At 40.3% G+C, this 21642-nt stretch overlaps 4 protein-coding genes across 5 annotated transcripts in view; 1 reads left to right on the forward strand and 3 right to left on the reverse strand.

Annotated features, from left to right (window-relative positions):
* LOC114652525 (zinc finger protein 501-like) overlaps positions 1-21642 on the reverse strand; it is a 312019-nt gene that overhangs the window by 78718 nt on the left and 211659 nt on the right. The gene's annotated exons all lie outside the window — the stretch shown is intronic.
* Positions 1-21642, reverse strand: part of LOC114652425 (zinc finger protein 883-like) — a 281535-nt gene that overhangs the window by 78718 nt on the left and 181175 nt on the right. The window lies entirely within an intron of this gene.
* LOC114652501 (gastrula zinc finger protein XlCGF26.1-like) overlaps positions 1-21642 on the forward strand; it is a 67712-nt gene that overhangs the window by 26761 nt on the left and 19309 nt on the right. The gene's annotated exons all lie outside the window — the stretch shown is intronic.
* On the reverse strand, positions 212-8258 carry LOC114652516 (zinc finger protein 660-like). Its single transcript, XM_051927940.1, has 2 exons — positions 7777-8258; positions 212-1595 (listed from the first exon to the last, which is right to left on the reverse strand). Exons 1-2 carry the CDS (start codon positions 8189-8191, stop codon positions 376-378), a joined length of 1635 nt encoding a protein of 544 aa, XP_051783900.1. The 5' UTR covers positions 8192-8258; the 3' UTR covers positions 212-375.

A 21642-nucleotide genomic window follows, 5' to 3' on the forward strand; every position in this document is an offset into this window, starting at 1 on the left:
ACCTTCTGAGAAAAGTTTGCCACATGCAGAGCAGCTGTTTCCTTTACCAGAATGAATTATTTTATGTTTGTGAAGAGAACTGTTATATGAGAATCGCATTCCACATTCAGTAAAACTGTAAGGCTTCCCTCAAGTATGACTTCTCCTAGCATTATAAAGGTAATTGATGCGTAAGAATTGTTTGCCACATTCCAAACTATAGTGAGGTTTCTCTCCGGTGTGAAGTCTGATCTGACTCTTTAGGGTGCTTTGTTGTGAGAACTTCTTATCACATGCAGGACAGCAATAAGGTTTTTCTCAAGTATGAGTTCTGATGTGGCACTTAAATGCGCTTAAATCTAAGAATCTTTTCCCACATTCAGAACAGCAATAATATTATTCTCCAGTGTGGATTTTGGTGTGTCTACGAAGACTTTTCTTGCTTGTATAACATTTGCCACATTCAGGACAGACATACTGCATTTTGTCTTCAGTATGAGTTTGTGTGTGTACTCGAAAACACCTACTGTTGAAAAACTTTTTTCCACATTTAGAACAGCAATATGGCTTCTCTCCAGAATCAATTTCTATGTGCATTTGAAAAGTGAGTTTGTCAGAATATTGTTTGCCACAGTCTGGACAACAATAAGGTTTTTCTCCTGTGTGACGTCTTCTGTGCCTCTGAAGATGGTTTCTACTGGAGAACGACTTACCACACTCTGAACAGCAATGAGGTTTTTCTCCTGTGTGGATTCTTCTGTGCCTCTGAAGATTGCTTGTTTGTGAGAATGACTTACCACATTCTGAACAGGAATGAGGTTTTTCACTTGTGTGGATTCTTCTGTGTATCTGAAGACTGCTTAAAATTGAGAATGACTTACCACATTCGGGACAGCAATGAGGTTTTTCTCCTGTGTGGATTCTTCTATGCATCTGAAGATTGCTTAGATGTGAGAACGACTTACCACATTCTGAACAGTAATGAGGTTTTTCACCATTGTGGATTCTTCTGTGTATCTGAAGGTTGCTTAACATTGAGAATGACTTACCACATTCTGGACAGCAATGAGGTTTTTCTCCTGTGTGGATTCGATTGTGCCTCTGAAGATGGCTTCTACTTGAGAACGACTTACCACATTCTGGACAGCAATGAGGTTTTTTACCAGTGTGGATTCTTCTGTGCGTCTGAAGATTGCTTATTTGTGAGAATGAATGACCACATTCTGGACAACAATGAGGTTTTTCTCCTGTGTGGATTTTTCTGTGTCTTTGAAGACTACTTCTCCGTAAGAATGTCTTACCACATTCATTACAATATGTTTTTTCTCCAGTGTGAATTTTCATATGCTTATTAAGACCACTTCTGTGTGTGAATTGCTTGCCGCATTCCAAACATTTTCTTCCAGTGTGAATTTGGATTTCTTTCTCCTTTTGCTGTTGATCAGTTTTGATGTCTTCTGTCTGTGTTACTCCAGTGGCAGGGTGAGAACTGCACTGCAAAAAGGCTGCTGTCAGGTTCTGTGATCCTCCTGCTGATTTCTTCATACCTTTCTGTTTGTATTGAGGAGAGTGATGACCAAATAAAGGTGGAGAGAAGCTGCCATTCTTCTGTAAATCTGAAATAACACAAACATTTTATACTATTTTTTTTTTATCCTACCACCTTTATCCAAGGCAACTTACAACATTTGAGAAACAATTGGTTACATTTTTCTTGTTTTTCCAACTGGAGCACAGACAGATCACATGACTTGCTCGTGGTCACATGGTGTCAACAGCTCAATTTGAACCTGCAACTTCAGGGTTTGTTGTCCAAATTCCTAACCAATACACACCTTTTAAAATAAATGAAACAGTACAAGTAAAGTGGTGTCACACTGGTTGGAGTTCCTTCATCACACCGAGGTGCCATTTATGGTATGGCCACTCCATGTGTGGTCTTTACAGGTTCTGCTGCTGTCTGTTCAATTTCTCCACCTTTCTCTCACATGTGAAAGACAGGCCTGATCTGATCAATCAATCACAAATCAAAATCAGCCAATTTTCACTCCAAATTACTTGACCGATGATCAGCAAATTAGCTGATCTTAACATCTGACCTTGAATAATAAAAAGCATGCAAGACAAAGTTCAAACATTACCAAAATACAGAAACACATCCTCACCAGTCCAACAGTTTTATTGCCTTCCTACAAGAGATAACAAATTTGTGCTTTGTAATATATGTGCAAAAAGAAGTCAGTCATGGAGGATTCTCTGCTAACACTTTCAACAATACAAACCTTATTCAGCATTTGGGAAGTCAACACAGAAGGGACTGGTGTGAAGAACGAGCTGTTCAAAGGCTGAGGCGACCATTAAGCTTAGTCTAGCTCAGTCACCTACTCTCACTCAGCCTCCAATAATGGCAGCACTTAGAAAACTCAACCTTAAAATACTGACAGAAAGAACAACAAAGACTTACTGTGACAGCAAAAACAGTGGAATTCATAAGCCTGGACAACCAGCCACTTTCAGTTCTGGAGGTGTCACCTTCTAGATCATTTAGATCCACGATTCCATCTGCCAGTGAGTGTTTTTGAACGTTTTATTTGTATAATATAATTAAAACTCCTTGGTGGCAGGGCCCCGGGGGTGGATGAGATACGCCCGGAGTTCCTCAAGGCTCTGGATGCTGTAGGACTGTCTTGGTTGACACGTCTCTGCAACATCGCATGGACATCAGGGACAGTGCCTCTGGATTGGCAGACAGGGGTGGTGGTCCCCTCCTCTTTAAGAAGGGGGATCGGAGGGTGTGTTCCAACTACAGAGGGATCACACTCCTCAGCCTCCCTGGAAAAGTCTATTTGGGGGTTCTGGACAGGAGGGTCCGTCGGATAATCCTCCTGAATCCGAGGTTCGAACAGTGTGGTTTTCGTTCTGGTCGCGGAACAGTGGACCAGCTCTACACCCTTAGCAGAGTCCTGGAGGGTGCATGGGAGTTCGCCCAACCAGTCTACATGTGTTTTGTGGACTTGGAAAAGGCATTCAACCGTGTCCCTCGGGGAATCCTGTGGGGGGTACTCCGAGAGTATGAGGTACCGCACCCCCTGATAAGAGCTGTTCGGTCCCTGTACACCCAGTGTCAGAGCTTGGTCCGCATTGCCGGCAGTAAGTCGAACCCATTTCCAGTGAGAGTTGGACTCCGCCATGGCTGCCCTTTGTCACCGATTCTGTTCATAACTTTTATGGACAAAATTTCTAGGCGCAGCCAGGGTGTTGAGGGGGTCCGGTTTGGTGGACTTAGGATTGGGTCACTGCTTTTTGCAGATGATGCTGTCCTGTTTGCTTCATCAGGCCGTGATCTTCAGCTCTCTCTGGATCGGTTCGCAGCTGAGTGTGAAGCGGCTGGGATGGGAATCAGCACCTCCAAATCCGAGACCATGGTCCTCAGCTGGAAAAGGGTGGAGTGCCCTCTCAGGGTTGGGAGTGAGATCCTGCCTCAAGTGGAGGAGTTCAAGTATCTCGGGGTCTTGTTCACAAGTGAGGGAAGAATGGAGCGTGAGATCGACAGGCGGATCGGTGCGGCGTCCGCAGTGATGAGGGCTCTGCATCAGTCTGTCATGGTGAAAAAGGAGCTGAGCCGCAAGGCGAAGCTCTCAATTTACCAGTCGATCTATGTTCCTACCCTCACCTATGGTCATGAGCTATGGGTAGTGACCGAAAGAACGAGATCACGAATACAAGCGGCTGAAATGAGTTTCCTCCGCAGGGTGTCTGGGCTCTCCCTTAAAGACAGGGTGAGAAGCTCAGTCATCCGGGAGGGACTCAGAGTAGAGCCGCTGCTCCTCCGTATCGAGTGGAGTCAGATGAGGTGGCTCGGGCATCTGAAAAGGATGCCTCCTGGACGCCTCCCTGGTGAGGTGTTCCGGGCACATCCAACCGGGAGGATGCCGTGGGGAAGACCCAGGACACGCTGGAGGGACTATGTCTCTCGGCTGGCCTGGGAACGCCTCGGGATTCTCCCGGAAGAGCTTGAAGAAGTGGCCGGGGAGAGGGAAGTCTGGGCATCTCTGCTCAAGCTGCTGCCCCCGCGACCCGACCTCGGATAAGCGGAAGAGGATGGATGGATGGATATATGTATGTGTATATATATATATATATATATATATATATATATATATATATATATATATATATATATATATGGTTTTGGAAGCCAAGCGCTTTTTTTCCAACCTAGAAGACGTCTCTTGAGATCCGTTTAATTGCCTCGTTGATTGCATGTCTTCCAAGGTAGTTTCAATCCCCATTTCCTGCACCGAGTCATCTCCCCTTGCATGAGTGACTGTGTTAGTCGCCGTACTTCGTACAGGTCTTTGAACGCACTGAATACTTGTAACTGGTGTCGCCCGTCGGCTACTTTCGACAGGGAATGGAAGCAATTGTCAAGTAACAAAAATTATTTGTAAGTGATTTCGCATTGAAGAAATAGTAAAAACTTGATCACTTGGGTCAATACCTAAAGAAGTACACACAGCAAATGCAATTGAGAATACACCAGAATCTGTATGATTTAATTGTTGCTGTGCGTCTTCATAAACTATGGGAGGTTTGTAAGGAAACAAAGCATGAAGGAAACGAAGCTGCTCTTCGGTGAGGTTGAATTTTTTATCAGCGTTTAGGTAAACACCCAGACAGTCACTGGTTCAGTCGCTACAGAAGGTAATATTTGAATATGTTTTGCATTTTTGGAATGGACATTATAGGTATGTCAGGAGTCCACATTAGCAAAACATTTTGAGGTTGGAAAATTGTATGCGCAACTAAAATTTCATTGAATATGCTCATGTGATCTGTTGATAAATAATCATTATTTACCAACTCATTCATTGCAAAATCTGACAGTGGTAAGATCACTCCTTCCATAACACTAAACACAAACACTAAGTAGACACTAACACTAAAAAACGGTAACACCGCCGTGAAGAACACTAAATGAGATATAATAAAGAAGTTTAGTAGACTTTTACTTTAACTGCTTTATTATAGCAGGTGAGGGGACGCTGACGCACGCTTGTTGTTACCACTCCTCCCTGTTAACAACACTTTTTGCAAAATTCGCCTTAATTCTGCACTTTCTTACGCTTGTTTGATTTCGTTTATTGTACGTATAGTTCGTGGACACAGCTGACTCGAATTGCACGGATTTGGCTTAATATTTACAGATTTTATGGACTCCACTTTACTGGGAACAGCTGAGTCTGTGGATCACGGGACGAGACCTACGAACATTTCTTTGTACCTGGCGATCTAGCACCTTGGGATGATCTGTCTCTGTGATTAAATTCGCTATGCTGATCTGCTCCCATTTCATCTTACAGTACTCTAAGACCGGGAACTGATCTGATGTTCATACTAACCTGGTTTATGGCTTATGTCTCCGGGGAGATCACACCTGAAATTACCAAGCGTTACTATTTATAGCTGTGTACTGGAACATCCAAATCCTGCTTCCTCCTCCTGCTGCTTGCTATCGCCGCTCACCTACGCTACCACACCCGCCTGTCCTACCGGCTGCGTTGTGCTGTGCTGCTTCTACACTGCTATCAGCTAAGTGTCACTCAATATTTTAGCGCTTTGAGTACTGAGAAAAGTGCTATATAAATGTAATGAATTATTATTATTTATTATTAAACACTAAAGTACAAAAACAAAATAGAAAGTAACACTAAACCGCAACACCACCAGGAACACCGGCACACCGCGTCTACTAAACACTAAGAAACAATAAAGGAAAAAATACTATTCAATAAGTCGCGCGTCTACTAAACAGTAAATCAGTAAAGGAGAAAGGACTAACCGCGTCAGCTGTGGAGCTCAGCTCGGAGCGAAATGAAGTGAATGGGAGGGGAGATGATCACGTGACTCCAACACCCGCCTTAACTCTCCATCCCTCCACAAACACACAAACACAGGCACACGGATCACAACTCTCCTTTATAATGATAAAATAATACTAATTATGCATAATAATCATTGAGTGTGAATAGTCACTATACAGTTATGAATTCTGTAACAGATATCATTATCATAAGGATTTTTTTACCCAAATTAAACAATTGTACAAAGACATGTATTTCACAGATGATTGCAAATCTCAAACACATAAACTGCTTAGTGCCGGTGTCTCGACCACACAGACGCACTCGGAGCGACAGACGACAGCTGTGAGATCCAAAGAAACTCCCCGCCAACAGAACTGCAGAATGCATGAAGACATTGTCAATGAAGATAAAACGATATTTGAGTCAGCAGCATCAGAGGTGAATCTTTATCTCTGTGAACCTCATACCACAAGAGATGCTGGGCCACTGGCTTTCTGGTGGACCAATAAAAGTCGTTGTCCCACCTGTGCCCTCCTTATACGAGTGGGGACAGTGAGGGTCTGTTCAGTATGGCAGCACACGTCGTGGATAACAGGAGGACCAGACTGTCCTCAGAACATGCAGAGATGCTTATATTCTTAGATAAGAACCTGAAGCGTTCACCAATACTGTCTCGTTTTCTTCTTGCAGTAGTCGACGGCTACAAATATCTAATTGAACATTTGATTAGAAATGTGGAGTAAGATTAAGACATGCCTTTTGTTTTGTTCAGCTTGTTTTTGTTCTTTTATGTATGCATTATGGGTAAATGTTCTTTGTGTATGCTGTATGCAGTAGCACTTTATTATAGAATGTGAAGTTTATGCACGGCTAAAAATACATTTATTATTTTGAAGAAAAAAAGAAAAACATTATTATTATTGACATTACCAGATCCTAATTGATCACCCATTCCATATCGACTCTAAAGACTCCGATCAGAGTTTTCCTACACAATAATGTGTCTGAATTTGGGTTTTCTCTTCTTAATTGTAATATATATGATGCTATTTACATCCTCTAGAACCTAATCTGGCCTAAAACTAAACATACAAATATATCCGCTTGTGTTAGCGGAGCACAGTGTTTAGCACAGCTGCTTTATTGTTCAGGTGTCCTGGGGTCAAATCCAGCCCACAGTTCTTCTACACAGGGGCTGTTAATGGTGTTTCTGGTCATTCTGGTTCTTCCCCTCATCCCCTAAAACATGCAAGTGAAGTGGAGTGGTGACTCCAAATTGACCCAATGTGACTGTGGGATATGGAAGGGCCCAAGATCATCTCCAAGTGAAGATTTCACACCACTGCCAACTTGTCCAGGCCATGCTGCCCCAGCAAGTTCATGCTGAGAGCAGAACACAAGATGCTGAAAGAAGACCCTGAGACCCCCTGAATGTCATCATGGCTCATACAGGTAGCTCTTGTCACTGTTAACGTCAAAGTGCACAAGATTACCATTAGAAAGATGAGGAACATATAAGGTGTGTACTGGCTTGAGCAAATTCACTCTTAAGTTCACAGGGGTGAGGATTTTATTCTTATTTATTTCTTTTTGTGGACGTTTCTCCCTTAATTGCAATTTAAGAAATATACATGTCTTTAACAAAATATGACTTTTGAAATTCTCATTGAATGTAATGCGCTGTTGGCCTAAAATATGTCATAGCTTCAGTCAAAGCTTCATGATGATCAAGTCATGCGCTGCACACTTTAGATTTTTCCTTATTCACCCAAGTTTTCTAATTTATCATTTATTAGGTAACCTATTGTTTGTTATCATGCGCAGTTAACCGTGTTTTCCACTCTCATTTCAATCTTCTAAAAACATCAAAGGACCCACCATTAGAATTTATAAATGCTCTCTTTCTTTTATATTTAATCACATTACTTACTTATTCCAACACTTCCAGGTGACTCTTCTCCTTCTCTCCCATTTCCCTCAGTGATTTTCTCTTCAGACTCGGATAACTCTGATTTCAGCTCTGCAGAATTCTCCGGCGTAGCCAGTCGTCCCGTATTAGTGGACCAGGGCTGTAAACTGGATGGATATTCTTCACTGGCATCTTGCTTGAAAATATCCTCAGTTTCATGCTTTTGACGTTCAAGACCACCTGAGAAATCATTGAAATCCTCAGCTTTAATGGCAGCAGTCACCCCCTTGCACTCCTCCTCCTCTTTAAAAACTGAAATTATTTCTTCGTGATCCTCCAGCTTCACACACACATCCTCTGGTGTGAGCCGCTCACAGTCCTCTTCTTTAATGTCCACCGTTCTTTCATCCACACCATCTTCTTTCGCAGAGGCCATGCTCTGTGGTAAACTCTTCTCTCTCTTTAAGTGTCTGCCCTTCTCTTCTCAGATTCACTTCTCACATGGACAGCCCTGAGCTGGAGACCATTAGACACCTCAGTGTATGACCAAGTGAAATGGGAATGCCCTGTGAAAATAAAAGTGTAGAATTAACTTCATGAAGTCAGTAAAGATAATGAGCACACTTCAGGGTCACAGTGCCCTCCATGAAGTTTGGGTCAAAGACACATTTTTCTTGATTTCCTCCTCTGCCTCACAGTTTAAAATTACAAATCTAACAATTCAGATGTGATCAAAGTGCACTGCAGACCTTCATTAAAGGGGATTTGCATACATTTCAGTGCCACCATGCAGATATGACAACACTTTATCTACACGGCACCATCATGTTTGGACACAGCAATGGCAGGTCTATTAAAGCCGTCATATTTAGGGCTTTGTTGGATATACAATACAATACAATACAGTTTATTTTTGTATAGCCCAAAATCACACAGGAAGTGCCTCAATGGGCTTTAACAGGGCCTGCCTCTTGACAGCCCCCCAGCCTTGACTCTCTAAGAAGACAAGGAAAAACTCCCAAAAAAACCTTGTAGGGAAAAATAGAAGAAACCTTGGGAAAGGAGGTTCAAAGACAGAACCCTTTCCAGGTAGGTTGGGCGTGCAGTGGGTGTCAAAAGAAGGGGGTCAATACAATACAATGCAGTACACAGAACAGAACAATTTCTCAATATAGTAAGAAATAAAAAATATAAGAAATAAAAAATATATATATATATCCTCGCTGGACTTGAACTGCGAATCGGTAGCTTCATTCTGTTAAATTGTTATATTCTATATCTTATATATGTGCTCCTATTTGTGGGATTACAGGACTGCATCCCGACTGGGAGTAGGACATTCAGGGTTTGAGGAGAGTGGGTTTGTAGGTTACTTGTGACGGGTGTATTTTTTGAGAGAGAAGAATAAAAAGTGTGAGGCTAACATCAAAGGGGTTGTGTTGTTATTTAAGTTTAACATTCGTAGTCAAGGATGGCTGATAATTATAGAATCCTGACTGCATTTGACACGAGAGAGAAATACGAGAGCTGGAAAAATGAAGATTTAATATGGACACGGGTTACTGAGCTTAGAAATAAAAAACAGACAGTTGGGGTTGGACTGTCGCTTACAGGGACAGCATTGAGATGTCACTTTGAGCAGAAGACATGAACAAAGATGAAGGTGCGACTATTCTGAAAGAAAGGCTCGATGTCATGTTTAAAGGAGAAAAAGGATCGTATCTATGAGGATATTCAGATTTTAGAGTTAAAAGGGCGAGTGCAGTTTCTATGGTGGATTAGATCATCGATTTGGAGCAGAGATACTCCTGATGGGTAATTCCACATCAAATCATCACACTTTTGGACATCATCATCACAGATTTTAACAAAACCAAATTTTTTGGAGATGTTCATGAAATTATAAAGTAGCTTTAATAAACAATTGGCCAATTTTAAAATATAGGTTTTTTTTACTATTCAAATTTTAACATTATAATCACTCATAACATGATCATTATGTCATTTTGAGGATAGCATAGTATTTTCACATTCTACAGAGCTGAAAAAGAGCATTAAAACAACATGAGAACCATTTCTGATCAACTTATATTTAGGTAGAAATAGCCAGTTAAAGTCCTAATTCAGCACAGTGTTCAAACTTTGTGATCTTATATCTCCTTATTATTGTTGATCCAAGACACGTGCAATTTCAGTTCCATGGGTCACTCAGATGACTAAATCAGCAGGCCAAGTCTCGTTAAAATCTGTGACGATGAGGTCCATAAGTGTGATGATGTGACATGGAGTGACCTGCATGTGTAGATATAACATGGCTGTCCCTGATGATGTGTGAGCTTTTAAGCTGCTGGACACGGCGTGTTTAGATACAAACCAAAGGCAGCTGGCATTAACATCATGGATGGCACTTTTGCTTCAATGGAATTGGCGCAGTGAGAATTTTTGGGGAAAAGTCAAGTCTGGTGACAATGGACATTACTGTCACACATGAAACTGCGTATTTCACCAGTCAGAAACAACAAAACAGGTGGCATTCACAACGCAGCCAGAAGAAGTCGCCATTGCCAGGCAATAATCTGTTAGACAAATATGGTAGGAGATCAAAATGCATTATCATCAGAGCAGTGGGCTAAAGAATACAGAAAAATAAATGAACAGGTGATAATAACAGAGGAGACTGGAAAATACAGAGGACTGTGAAGAATGAAACATGACGTCATTTACAAAGGAATCAAACTCAGACACATTTAATGTTTTGGTTGAATCTTTAGGAAAACAGAAGTGGTGCCAGCTGAAATGCCAAAGTTGTTCAGTAAAACGTCCTTAAAAAGGGCAGGAACACTTTTAGATAATGAAAATGACAAAGCAGTGATGTTTAGTCAGCCAGTGACTATCAAATTAACCAGCTCTGCTCATTACTTTGTGAACATCTCAGATAAAGAAATAAAAACGATGAGCATTGTGAACGTGAGATTCTAAGAGTCTCAGAAGACAGGAGTACAGGAGAGAAGCAACAGGCTTTGTTAAACCTTCACTTCCAATGTGGACCTCCTTCACTGGACCAATTACACAAATTGCTTCACTGCTCAGGAATCAAAGAGGCAGAGTGGGCTTCCTTACTTAAATAAATTGTTGAGAATTGTGAGATTCACCTGAAATATGGCAAACCCAAACTCAGAGCAGCCGTTGGTTTGCCGGTAGCCTATGAATACAATGAAACTGCAACTATAGACTGACATGAACGTCAAACAGGAGTACGGGGTCTTCACATCATTGACACATTCACACATTTCACTACAGGAAGTGTTGTAAAGACAAAGAGACCATCAGAAATTGTGAAACAATTCATTCATTCGTTCTCAGATAAGTTGACATGGAGCTCCTCAGAAACTACTTAGTGATGATGGTGGGGAATCAGAGAGATGGCAGAGAATTTTAACATTGAAACAAAGACCACCGCTGCATGCAGTCTATGGGGTAATGGAGTACCTGAGAGACACAATCAGACACACACAGAAATTATATGGAAAGAGATAAAGAATACTGGATGTTAGTGCTGGGCTGTATACTGGTTCATACCGAAAACCGTTTTTTATTTTTTCTATGATATGGATTTTTCTTATACCGCAACACCGGTTTAAATTGCCTAAACGACGTTCGGAACATGGCGCAGCGGGAAACTGTTCAAGTGGGGACCTTTTTCACTGCTACACCGGTAAACACAGATTTGTTGCACTAGGGCTCTTTTTCACTGCTACACCACCAAGTAGTGGGCGGTAGCATAGGTATGCCGAGAGGTGAAAATGGACAAAGAGCCGAAAAAAAGCAGTCACGTCTTGTCGCCAGGAGATGCTTTAGTTTTAAAAGGTTAGATGTGTAAATACTGTTTCTATACTACTGGATAATACTGCAAGCCAAGTTGTACTTGTTTTATTTTTCAATACAGTGTAATGTACCTGGGTACTGTGTAATATTGTGACGACATGTTGACTTTATTCTTGTACTTTGTCATTAAAGTAGAACATCGTAAAATGAATATTTAATTTACTAGATTTTCTCAAACCTCGTCATAAGTTATATAGCACATTAAATGCTTTGTGTTAAGTGTTCCCCGAGCTTCTTAAACTGACTTCCTCTGCACTAAGATGAGGCACCGGCAGCGATCGCCGCACTGAATCCATTCACATGATATTCATGCTCTCTGAACATTTAGAATGCCAAGATAAATACTTGATATAAATTGTAAATTTTCAGAGAGCAGGAATATCATACAGTGAATGGATTCTGTATGGTGATCGCTGTCTATTAGTGCGGAGGAAGTCAGTTTAAGGAGCGTAGTAATTAACAACTGGGTCGGGGAACACAACACAAAGCATTTAATGTGCTACATTAACTTATGACGGGGTTGTGGTTTGAGAAAATCTAGTAAATTAAACATTGATTTTAGGATGAAGTTTAGTTTACGACATTCTACTTTAATTATAAAGTAAACTATGAGAATAGAGTGGAAATGTCGACTTTATTCTCGACGTATAGTTTTTTTTTTTTTTTCTTCACCGTGGCCCTAATACGATTCCGTAGGGCTATACCACAAATACAATTAGAAATGCAAGTTGCAGTTGTATTATTTATGTATATAGCTTAGCTTGAAGCAAGGTCCATATTAATGCAGTTTGCCTAAATGATAGTTAAGTTGTTGAAGATGTCATCACCAAGATTGCACTTGTTTTATTTTATTTTAATTTGGTGAATACTGTGTAATGCACCTGGGCTTGAAGTCTTGAAGTAATAGTGCAACTATCAGTAATAATACTATTATTTATTTTATTGTTATTATTTATTAGTTTAAATATTATGCAGTTTAATGATGGTAAAGTTGTTTAAAAAGTCACTTTAACGTGTCAGTGGACAGAGATTGTTAACATTAACAGAAAGTGTGGTTGTTTTACAAAAAAAATGTATTTATTCCTTTTCTAAGACATGTTCAGTGCAATACAACTTTTGACAAGCACGTCTGGATATTTTCCTAAGTCTAAATGCCTCTTTGGATGGTTGACAATATGTTGTCAAAATTATAATTTAAGTTTTTGCAAAATTTGTTAAATAAAAAGGTTCTATATTTTGACTGCATCTGTCATGCAATCTGATTTCCTTCTCTTCATTAGTGCCACCCCCTTGAAAAGTATCACTTTATGGGGCAATGCAAACCTGTATTAATACTTGTGTGCACATTAAAATGTTTTTTTTGTACAATGTACAATGCTCTTGACAGTGGAATAGGTTATTCTTAGCTAGTAATTGCAGTGGAAAATGTGTTTAACATCCACTCATGCATGGGAAAAAAATACCGTGAAACCGGGATAATTTAGAAAAATACCGTGATATAGAATTTTGGTCATACCGCCCACCCCTACTGGATGTGACTGGTTAGTGCCAGATTAGCGCCACAGGGCACTAATGGTAAAAAATACCATGCACGATATTTATGGGTACAGCTCATATCAGCCGGTGTTTGGCCGAAATCCAAATCTTCCTTATGTTCTCGTGGACAGACCCCCCGCCCTAGAAGGCACCACTAGGAGTGTGTCAGTGGAGGACATATTCCAGTGCTGCACACTCCAAGAAGAGCATTTACTGAAGCCGAGTGTTCAGACCGAATACGGAGAGCACTCCAGAGACAGGTGAATTCTGAAAATGATAAATCTGAGACAAAGTGGACAACAAAAGAGTGGACTGTGCAGAATTGAAGGGACCTGCAGATGTCATTGGACAGGATGGAGTTGTGAAATGTGTCAGACGTGGAGGTGCTCATGGAAGGGCTTACCATTCTAGACTACGTAAAGTCAACGGTAAAGGTGACAATCGACATACCACCAGCAGTGAGAGAGATGAAGAGAGAGATTTATCTAACATTACATCAGATAATGAAGACACTGGAGATGGGAAGGAGACTCTAAACTCTTCAGTCCAAGTAGAAGATGTCGATGTTGAAATTGATCAAACTCACAGTTTAAGACGAAGTCATTGTGTTTGTCTAAAAAAGGGGCAAACTGTGAGATCTGTGGACAGAGATGGTGGCATACAGATAAAGTATTAGATTGGGCCCTAGGCGACTGCCTAGGGCCCCGGTGTCCGGGAGGCCCTGAAACGTCTCCTTGGTCTAATTTTCACGCATTTCGCAGAGCTTCCAGGGGGCTCTGCCCCCCCTCAGGGGGCCCCTGGACCCCCCTTTCGCCTAGGGCCACATAATACCTAAGACCAGGCCTGAGATAAAATATTAGATTGGGCTGGCAAAGCAGAACTTGATATAATTTAGAGTTTACTGATCCTGACAGCATTGCTGACACAGAAGGGTCTGTTGACACATCAAGTGTGGATAATCTGCAAGTTGAACCAGAAACTAATGAACTGCAGCTATGGGACTTGTGTGTGGAAATCACGGAGATATCAGCTGAGTCAGCAAAGCAGGAAGAGATAAGCAGCTGGAAAAGAAATGGAGCATCTGAGGAGGTGGAAAACCAGAAGCACTAGCTTGTGTAATGTTTGTATTTTTTATTTCCCATTAAACAAATCAAAGTCTCCCTGTTACAGTGAAACCGCACGAGCATCTTTCCTGATAAGAAAATACCAAAGAATTAAATTATTTTTTAAATTCTATAATTGTAAAGCACTTTGACCACAGCATTCCGATGTTGTTTAAAATGTTTTATATAAATATATTTGACATTTAAAATTATTTCTAATAGGTCTCAGTATGAGACAAACTGGCGGAAATGAAACCTGAACGCTCCCTGTGAAGTTACATCGCTCGACGCCACTTTAATAAAGTTTGCCGATGACGGCTTTAGAGGAAAAACGAAAAAACACAAAGAACACGCAGAGCTCAAGAAAAATCAGAAATGAACGACGGGGCCGTGCGGGAGCGAGCGGCTGAACAAGCGCGTGCCCGACGAACAGCACAGTTTGGAGCATGCGCGAAATCAAAAGGAGAAACGGCACGAAAAAATGCACGAGCGCGAAGAGAGCAGAAGCGATCCCGAGTTAACGCGCCTCCGCCTAGTCAGATGTAGCATTACATTTCACGGGACATCGACCGGAAAATAAATTAACGTAGCACCAGCTAAAAGTGCGCGACCCCCGTCATCCACAATAAACTCGTGAAGGTGCGATTTGCTGTACCACCTCCTCCTCCACGCAGCGCTCAATCCCCAACACTTAAAAGCGAACCACGCGGCGTCAGGCACCTCCTCAAAGTTAAAGCCGCTCATCATGTCGCGATCTTCCTCACTGCTGGCATTCCCACCCGTACGCGATCCTCACGTTTGACTTTGTCTCACCTTCAGCACCTTTGCTTGATCTTATGGCCGTGAAGAAGTCGGAACGCGAGGGTCTCATAAGAGCAAACTAGTGATGGGCTGCAGAATACTGATGTGTGGAGCTCTCCATACGCCACTATGACGCTAGTTTGAAATGCTCCTGTCACGTGATTTTGATGCACGCTAGCGTCATGACGTCATTGATATCTGCGCACTCAGTATCCGATTGGTCAGCCCCCTCATCTGCAGAACGGCTTTAGCTCAAAGTATAAAAGCAGTTGGTCCTGCTGCATCTGTAAAATATGCTGACGCGAGTTTAAATCCTAGCTGGGGCCTGCTTATGGTCCCTGCCCAAAGTTTTAAAACAAGGACTTTTTAAAAGAGCTAAGTAGTACTTGTCTGTAAGTTAACAAATACGTTTAGCAGACATTATGAACGATTCACATGGGTAACTTCGTTCCTTGTTGTGTAGTATTGTCCACCTACAATCTGTAACAAATTAATAAGCATATTTTGCGTAAGGCAGGACGTATTATAACAATCCAGCGTCTATTCCACTCCATGTCGATCATATCAGAGAGGCTAAGAAACACTTCACCAAAGTCGACTTGTATAAGCGCACGACACTCCTCATTAAACGTTTTTACTACTCAGTGATTCCCAGATCTGTAGCTGATTTGTATTTTTGATTTCCAAAAAGCAATGTGTGTAAAAGCCAGCTCTGCATAACTAATCACAACTGTCTTTAAAACAGAATCAGTGCAATCGACAGCGTCTTCTGCAATTTAGGGAAAGCCTCGAGATTTCTGTGTTAATGAGACAAAAATGTTGTAAAGAAACTTTGCGAATTCATCCAGAGGTGGACATAAAGATCACTCAAGTTCTGACAAGAAGGAACAGCTGGATAAGCACATCTGGAGCCAAACTTTCAAAAAACATCCGACTTTGTCAGCAACATCCTTTCCTTGTGAATTCATCTTTTCAAAGGAGGAGTAAATAAGTAGTCTTCTGAAGGGCAGCACAACAAAGTAAATCATTAATGGAAATACAATTCTTGACAGACTAAGCTTTTGTTGTTTCTGTTTTCTTAAACCATCTTCAGTCCCACAATCCCCCGCAGTCACTGACACGTTTAACGTTCCCTGCGCCTCACCTGTCGTGTTACCCAAATCATCAACACGGAGTTTCATTCAAGGCTTTGAAGGCATACGTGTTGTATAATAATAATAATAATAATAATAATAATAGTAAACTGGCAGGAATGAGAAAAAGCTGAAGATGGTAATATTTATGAGAAGAGCCCTCATGGCATCAGGGTGAGGAGGTGCCTTGTCTCCCGTTACGTGAGCTCGTCTGCCGCCCCTCACTTACATTGGCACGCGTTACACTGGGGGGCAAATGCAATGGAGAATACCGACAATGTACACCTTCAGAAGTGCAATAAATCGACTGTACACTGAAGCATTCCATTGTCAAACGTAAAAATACAAAGAAGAACATTTCAGATAAACGATGAGTTTTGTTAATTTTAAACAATGCAACATAACTATGATATGTGTTGTTACTCTTTTATTTATTCTCACCAAATCTTACATATCTAAATGTAAATGAATATTGGTAATATGTTTATAATAATTATCATTAAAATACACTGTCAAAAGCATTTTAATGAACAAACTGAGACACATTGGCCTTTTATCACAAAGCGTGTGCGCTGTCATTTAGGACACAATGCATTGTTAACGTCACGCACTCTCTACTGACGCGATGTCACAAAAACAAAGAAACAGCGCAGTCCATGAAACTCACAGCCTCCTTGATTTCTGACCTTATGATTAGTTGTCAATATCATATAAATAAAGTCATTTTAAGAAGATGACAAGTCTGCTATAGTCAGTTCAATAAACGCTCCGTTTAAAATGTTTGCACATACAGAATATAAAACAGAATCTCAATGAAGCGGGACTCGCGAGTAGTAAGGAATAATAAGTGACACTGAGAAATTATAATTCCTAATAACGTGAACAAGTAAAAACTACGACTTCCTAAAACGGACACTGTAAACGTAGACATTTCAATAACTAATTTAGGAGGCCTGTGTGTTCGTTTCAATATCGATTTAAGAGCTCAGTAAGCCGCCTGTTGTACTAAACGGCAGCTCAAACAGCACTTAACAGTAAAAAGTCTAACAACTCAATATAAGACAATGAAGCGAAGAGGCCGCGCCGCATAAGACAATGAAGACTCACGCTGTCCTGCTGCGTGTTTGGAAGGCGCTGATTGGCTGAAACTGTTTATAGGGAATTGTCCTAAGATGGAAGTGCCGTATGACGATCAGAAACGAAAAGACACATTTAACATTCAACCTACCAACAGATTTTACATACAAGAACTGCCGACTGGGTTCCCCAAGGATAATCTATATATATAAAATCCCTATGTGCGTCCAGGTGTCCGTGTGTGGGTGTGTTCTGGTGAATTGCGCATGCGCGGGGCACGGTGCTATGCGCGATATTACTGTCAGAGAAAGTTAGAGGTGTTTTACGGAAATACAAACCAGTATTACTGCGAGAGGAAATTAAAGGTACACAATACAGTGACACATATTACAGCCACATACAAGCCAGTATTACTGTCAGAGGAGATTAAAGGCATATTACCGACGCGCACGCCTGTATTACCGCCAGAGAAAATTAAAGGTATATTATGGACGTATATTTCGGACGTACAAGCCAGCGGACATACAAGACGGTATCCTTCAATAAGGGCGCGCACAAAAAGGCGAGCCTCAAAAGGACGACCTCAATTTGGCGCAACGAATAAAGGCGCGCGTAAATAAAGATCTGCACCATTGTTGCTCTTCACATATTCCACAGCCATTTGAACTAAATTATCTACGCGCCCTTATTGAATAGAGCCGTACAAGACAGTATTACTGTCACAGAAAATTAAAGACACACAATACACGGCAGCAGCCCATGAAGAACGGTCAGCTCAGCAAGTAAACATCAACAAAAGAAAGGCTGAAAGAAAGAAAAATACGACCAACAAACAGAATGATGTCAAAGTCCCTTGCCATTTAATATAGACTGTTCCTACTAATGTTTATGCACTACTGTTCTAGCACCCGTTATTGTAACGGGCTAAATGACTAGTTTAATATAAGTATCAATCACTATAGCAAAATCACAAGGATTTCCATCCATCCAACCATACATTCTCCAACCCGCTATATCCTAACTACAGGGTCATGGGCGTTTGCTGGAGCCAATCCCAGCCAACACAGGGTGCAAGGCAGGAAACAAACCCCGGGCAAGGCGCAAGCCCACCACAGGGCATGCACACACACACACACCAAGCACACACTAGGGACAATGTAGGATCGCCAATCCACCTAACCTGCATGTCTTTGGACTGTGGGAGGAAACCCACGCAGACACGAGGAGAACATGCAAACTCCACACAGGGAGGACTTGCCCTCATAAGGATTTCCTTTCCTTTCAAAAAACAGTATCTAAAATGTTATTCGTTACTCGTTTGAATGTGCGTGTCACACCTTTAAATTTTTGTCACTTGCCTTTTTGGGGCCACCAATGGATGAAATTAGCGCATTTAAAGCTTGCGTTAAAATAAAGAATGTACTATACGATAGTAAGAGTTAAATAAAATAAGACGCCTCACTGTTGGAGCCCCGACTCTTTCAATGAATATTCCCTTTTCCACCGTTTCATTATAATTGCTCCTGTTATTAATATTATTATTATTAACCCTCATCTTTTCTTGAGATCACATTTAACAGCCCGACGTTTGAGGTTCACGACCGTTGTAGTTTTTTAAAAAAATTGAAAATGAGCTTTGTTATTTATCCTTAAATATTGTCTTTGTTCTGATTTAATTAAAAGGGAGTAGATGGAAAATAAAGGTTTATCCCTGTACTTTGCGGTAATGTAGGTAAGCACATCTGAGAAAGAAAAGACGAAATCCTTACCTCAACAGAGTCTATTTTTCGATCAAGTACTGAAAAAAATGGCATGTCAGATTAAAATAAAAAAAGAAATATGTACATCGGTTGCACATAATATAATTGTTTTTATCAAAAATAATTTAATTATGCTTAATGCACTAAAGTGATATATCCTGAAACAACATGATATTTTAATATAAAATTAATGAAACTGTTTTTATTCTGTTAAATTAATTATGTTATGTTATATTAACATGATTCATCTCAATAAAGCATAAAATTTTAACAATTGTTTTACAAACTTTTTTTAAAAATGCACCACACCGAGTTACTTAGCTATAACCTCTTTAGGTTGTCAATTAGACTTGTTCCAGTATCATGTTATAGTTCATGTTCAAACTTATTAATAAGAAATAAACAGGTTTGCTTACACCGAAACTAGTTTTATTTAGTAAAAGCAATACAAACCAACAAAAATACAAAAGATTATTATTCAAAAGCTGAAATGAACAAAAGTTGCACAAGAACACTGCTTCTTTGGCTGTGCCAGAATGCCATGACCAATGTATAATTAAATATGAACACAAAATGCACCTTGGATAGAGTGTTATATTATAAAATACAAAAACAAATTTGTCTGTATTAATAGTATTTATCTGGTTGAGCAATGTTATGATAATAGTAATGAACAGCAATGCTGAAAGTAGTTGACCCGTCAGAACTTCTGATTTTTAACGTACCTGTACCAAGCGAGTAAATCTAGATAACGTAATGGTACATTTACTGACTTGAGACGGTAGTTAGTGAGAATAGCTTGATAAAACATTAAAAGACAATACAAGGAAAAATGAAAAAACGTTAGTCTGTGTGATTAAGTGTTTTAAATGAATATCTGAATATTTCTCGTGTGTGTGTGTGTGTGTGTGTTTTTTAACTTTTATTTCACTAACCTTTGCTCTTAACCGGTGACAATGACTCAAACGCACAGCCTGTTGCTTCTTTGAAAGTCACGTGACTTCACCGCCAGGTTATCCCACCTCCGCTGACGATGAATGCGCTTGCCGCGTGTTAATTTCCAGTGAGAACTAAATAAAACCATTTTGACTTCTGCCTAAATAACTGAAATTAGTATATTGTACATCCTTCAAGATTCAATAAATTAAACATAATCGAGTTATGTGGAACATAATCAATACATGTAATGTAAAGTAAATACATTTTTGTAAATTTAACAAATCTGCCATTTCCATTTTTTTAGTGTACAGTATTGAGATATTTAATTTATTAATACTTTATAATATTTTGTGGAACATAAAAGTAACGAATTCTCTACGAAGAAAAGACGCCGTCACAGTTGTTTGTAGCTCAACTGACTCAGGTGGTTGCTTTTCAGATTCTGCGCATAATGCTAACCTGAGTTTGATCAGAATTAAAAACAAATTAAAATAAATAATAATATAAAAACGACCAGGAGTGAAACATTTCCGATCAATTTGAACTTAATAATTTTGAGAGATATTGTGGAAGGATCGCATAAGAGATCTGTTCCTGAATCATCCCCACTCGTTTCTGATCGCTAAACGGCACTTCCATCTTGGGACAAGTCGCTATAAACAGTTTCAGCCAATCAGCGCCTTCCAAACACGCAGCAGGACAGCGTGAGCCTTCATTGTCTTATGCGGCGCGGCCTCTTCGTTTCATTGTCTTATATTGAGTTGTTAGACTATTTACTGTTAAGTGCTGTTTGAGCTGCCGTTTAGTACTTATTCAAATGTCCACGTTTACAGTGTCCGTTTTAGGAAGTCGTAGTTTGTACTTGTTCCCGTTATTATGAATTATAATTTCTCGGTGTCACATATTATTCGTTACTACTCACGAGTCCTGCTTCATTGAGATTACTGTTTTATATTCTTATAAAAAACATTTAAACGGAGCGTTTATTGAACTGACTATAGAAGACTTGTCATCTTCTTAAAATGACTTTATTTATATGATATTGACAACTAATCATAAGGTCAGAAATCAAGGAGGCTGTGAGTTTCATGGACTGCGCTGTTTCTTTATTTTCGTGACATCGCGTCAGTAGAGAGTGCGTGACATTAACATTGCATTGTGTCCTAAATGACAGCGCACACGCTTTGTGATAAAAGGCCAATGTGTCTCAGTTTGTTCATTAAAATGCTTTTGACAGTGTATTTTAATGATAATTATTATAAACATATTACCAATATTCATTTACATTTAGATATGTAAAATTTGGTGAGAATAAATGAAAGAGTAACAACACATATCATAGTTATGTTGCATTGTTTATAATTAACAAAACTCCTCGTTTATCTGAAATGTTCTCCTTTGTATTTTTACGTTTGACAATGGAATGCTCCAGTGTACAGTCGATTTATTGCACTTCTGAAGGTGTACATTGTCGGTATTCTCCATTGCATTTGCCCCCCAGTGTAACGCGAGTCAGTGTAAGTGAGGGGCGGCAGACGAGCTCACGTAACGGGAGACAAGGCACCTCCTCACCCTGATGTCATGAGGGCTCATCGAATAATTATTACCATCTTGAGCTTTATCTCATTCCTGCCAGTTTATTATTATTATTAT

This window comes from Erpetoichthys calabaricus, chromosome 5, assembly GCF_900747795.2.
Source record: "Erpetoichthys calabaricus chromosome 5, fErpCal1.3, whole genome shotgun sequence".
Taxonomy (NCBI): Eukaryota; Metazoa; Chordata; class Cladistia; order Polypteriformes; family Polypteridae; genus Erpetoichthys; species Erpetoichthys calabaricus.

Bases quoted from the DNA above. Each gene is read 5' to 3' on its own strand.
- LOC114652516 (XM_051927940.1), bottom strand. From the start codon at position 8,191: ATGGCCTCTGCGAAAGAAGATGGTGTGGATGAAAGAACGGTGGACATT. The intron at 1,596-7,776 runs GTAAGTAATGTG...GTGTTATTTCAG, and splicing joins ACCTGGAAGTGTTGGAATAA to ATTTACAGAAGAATGGCAGC.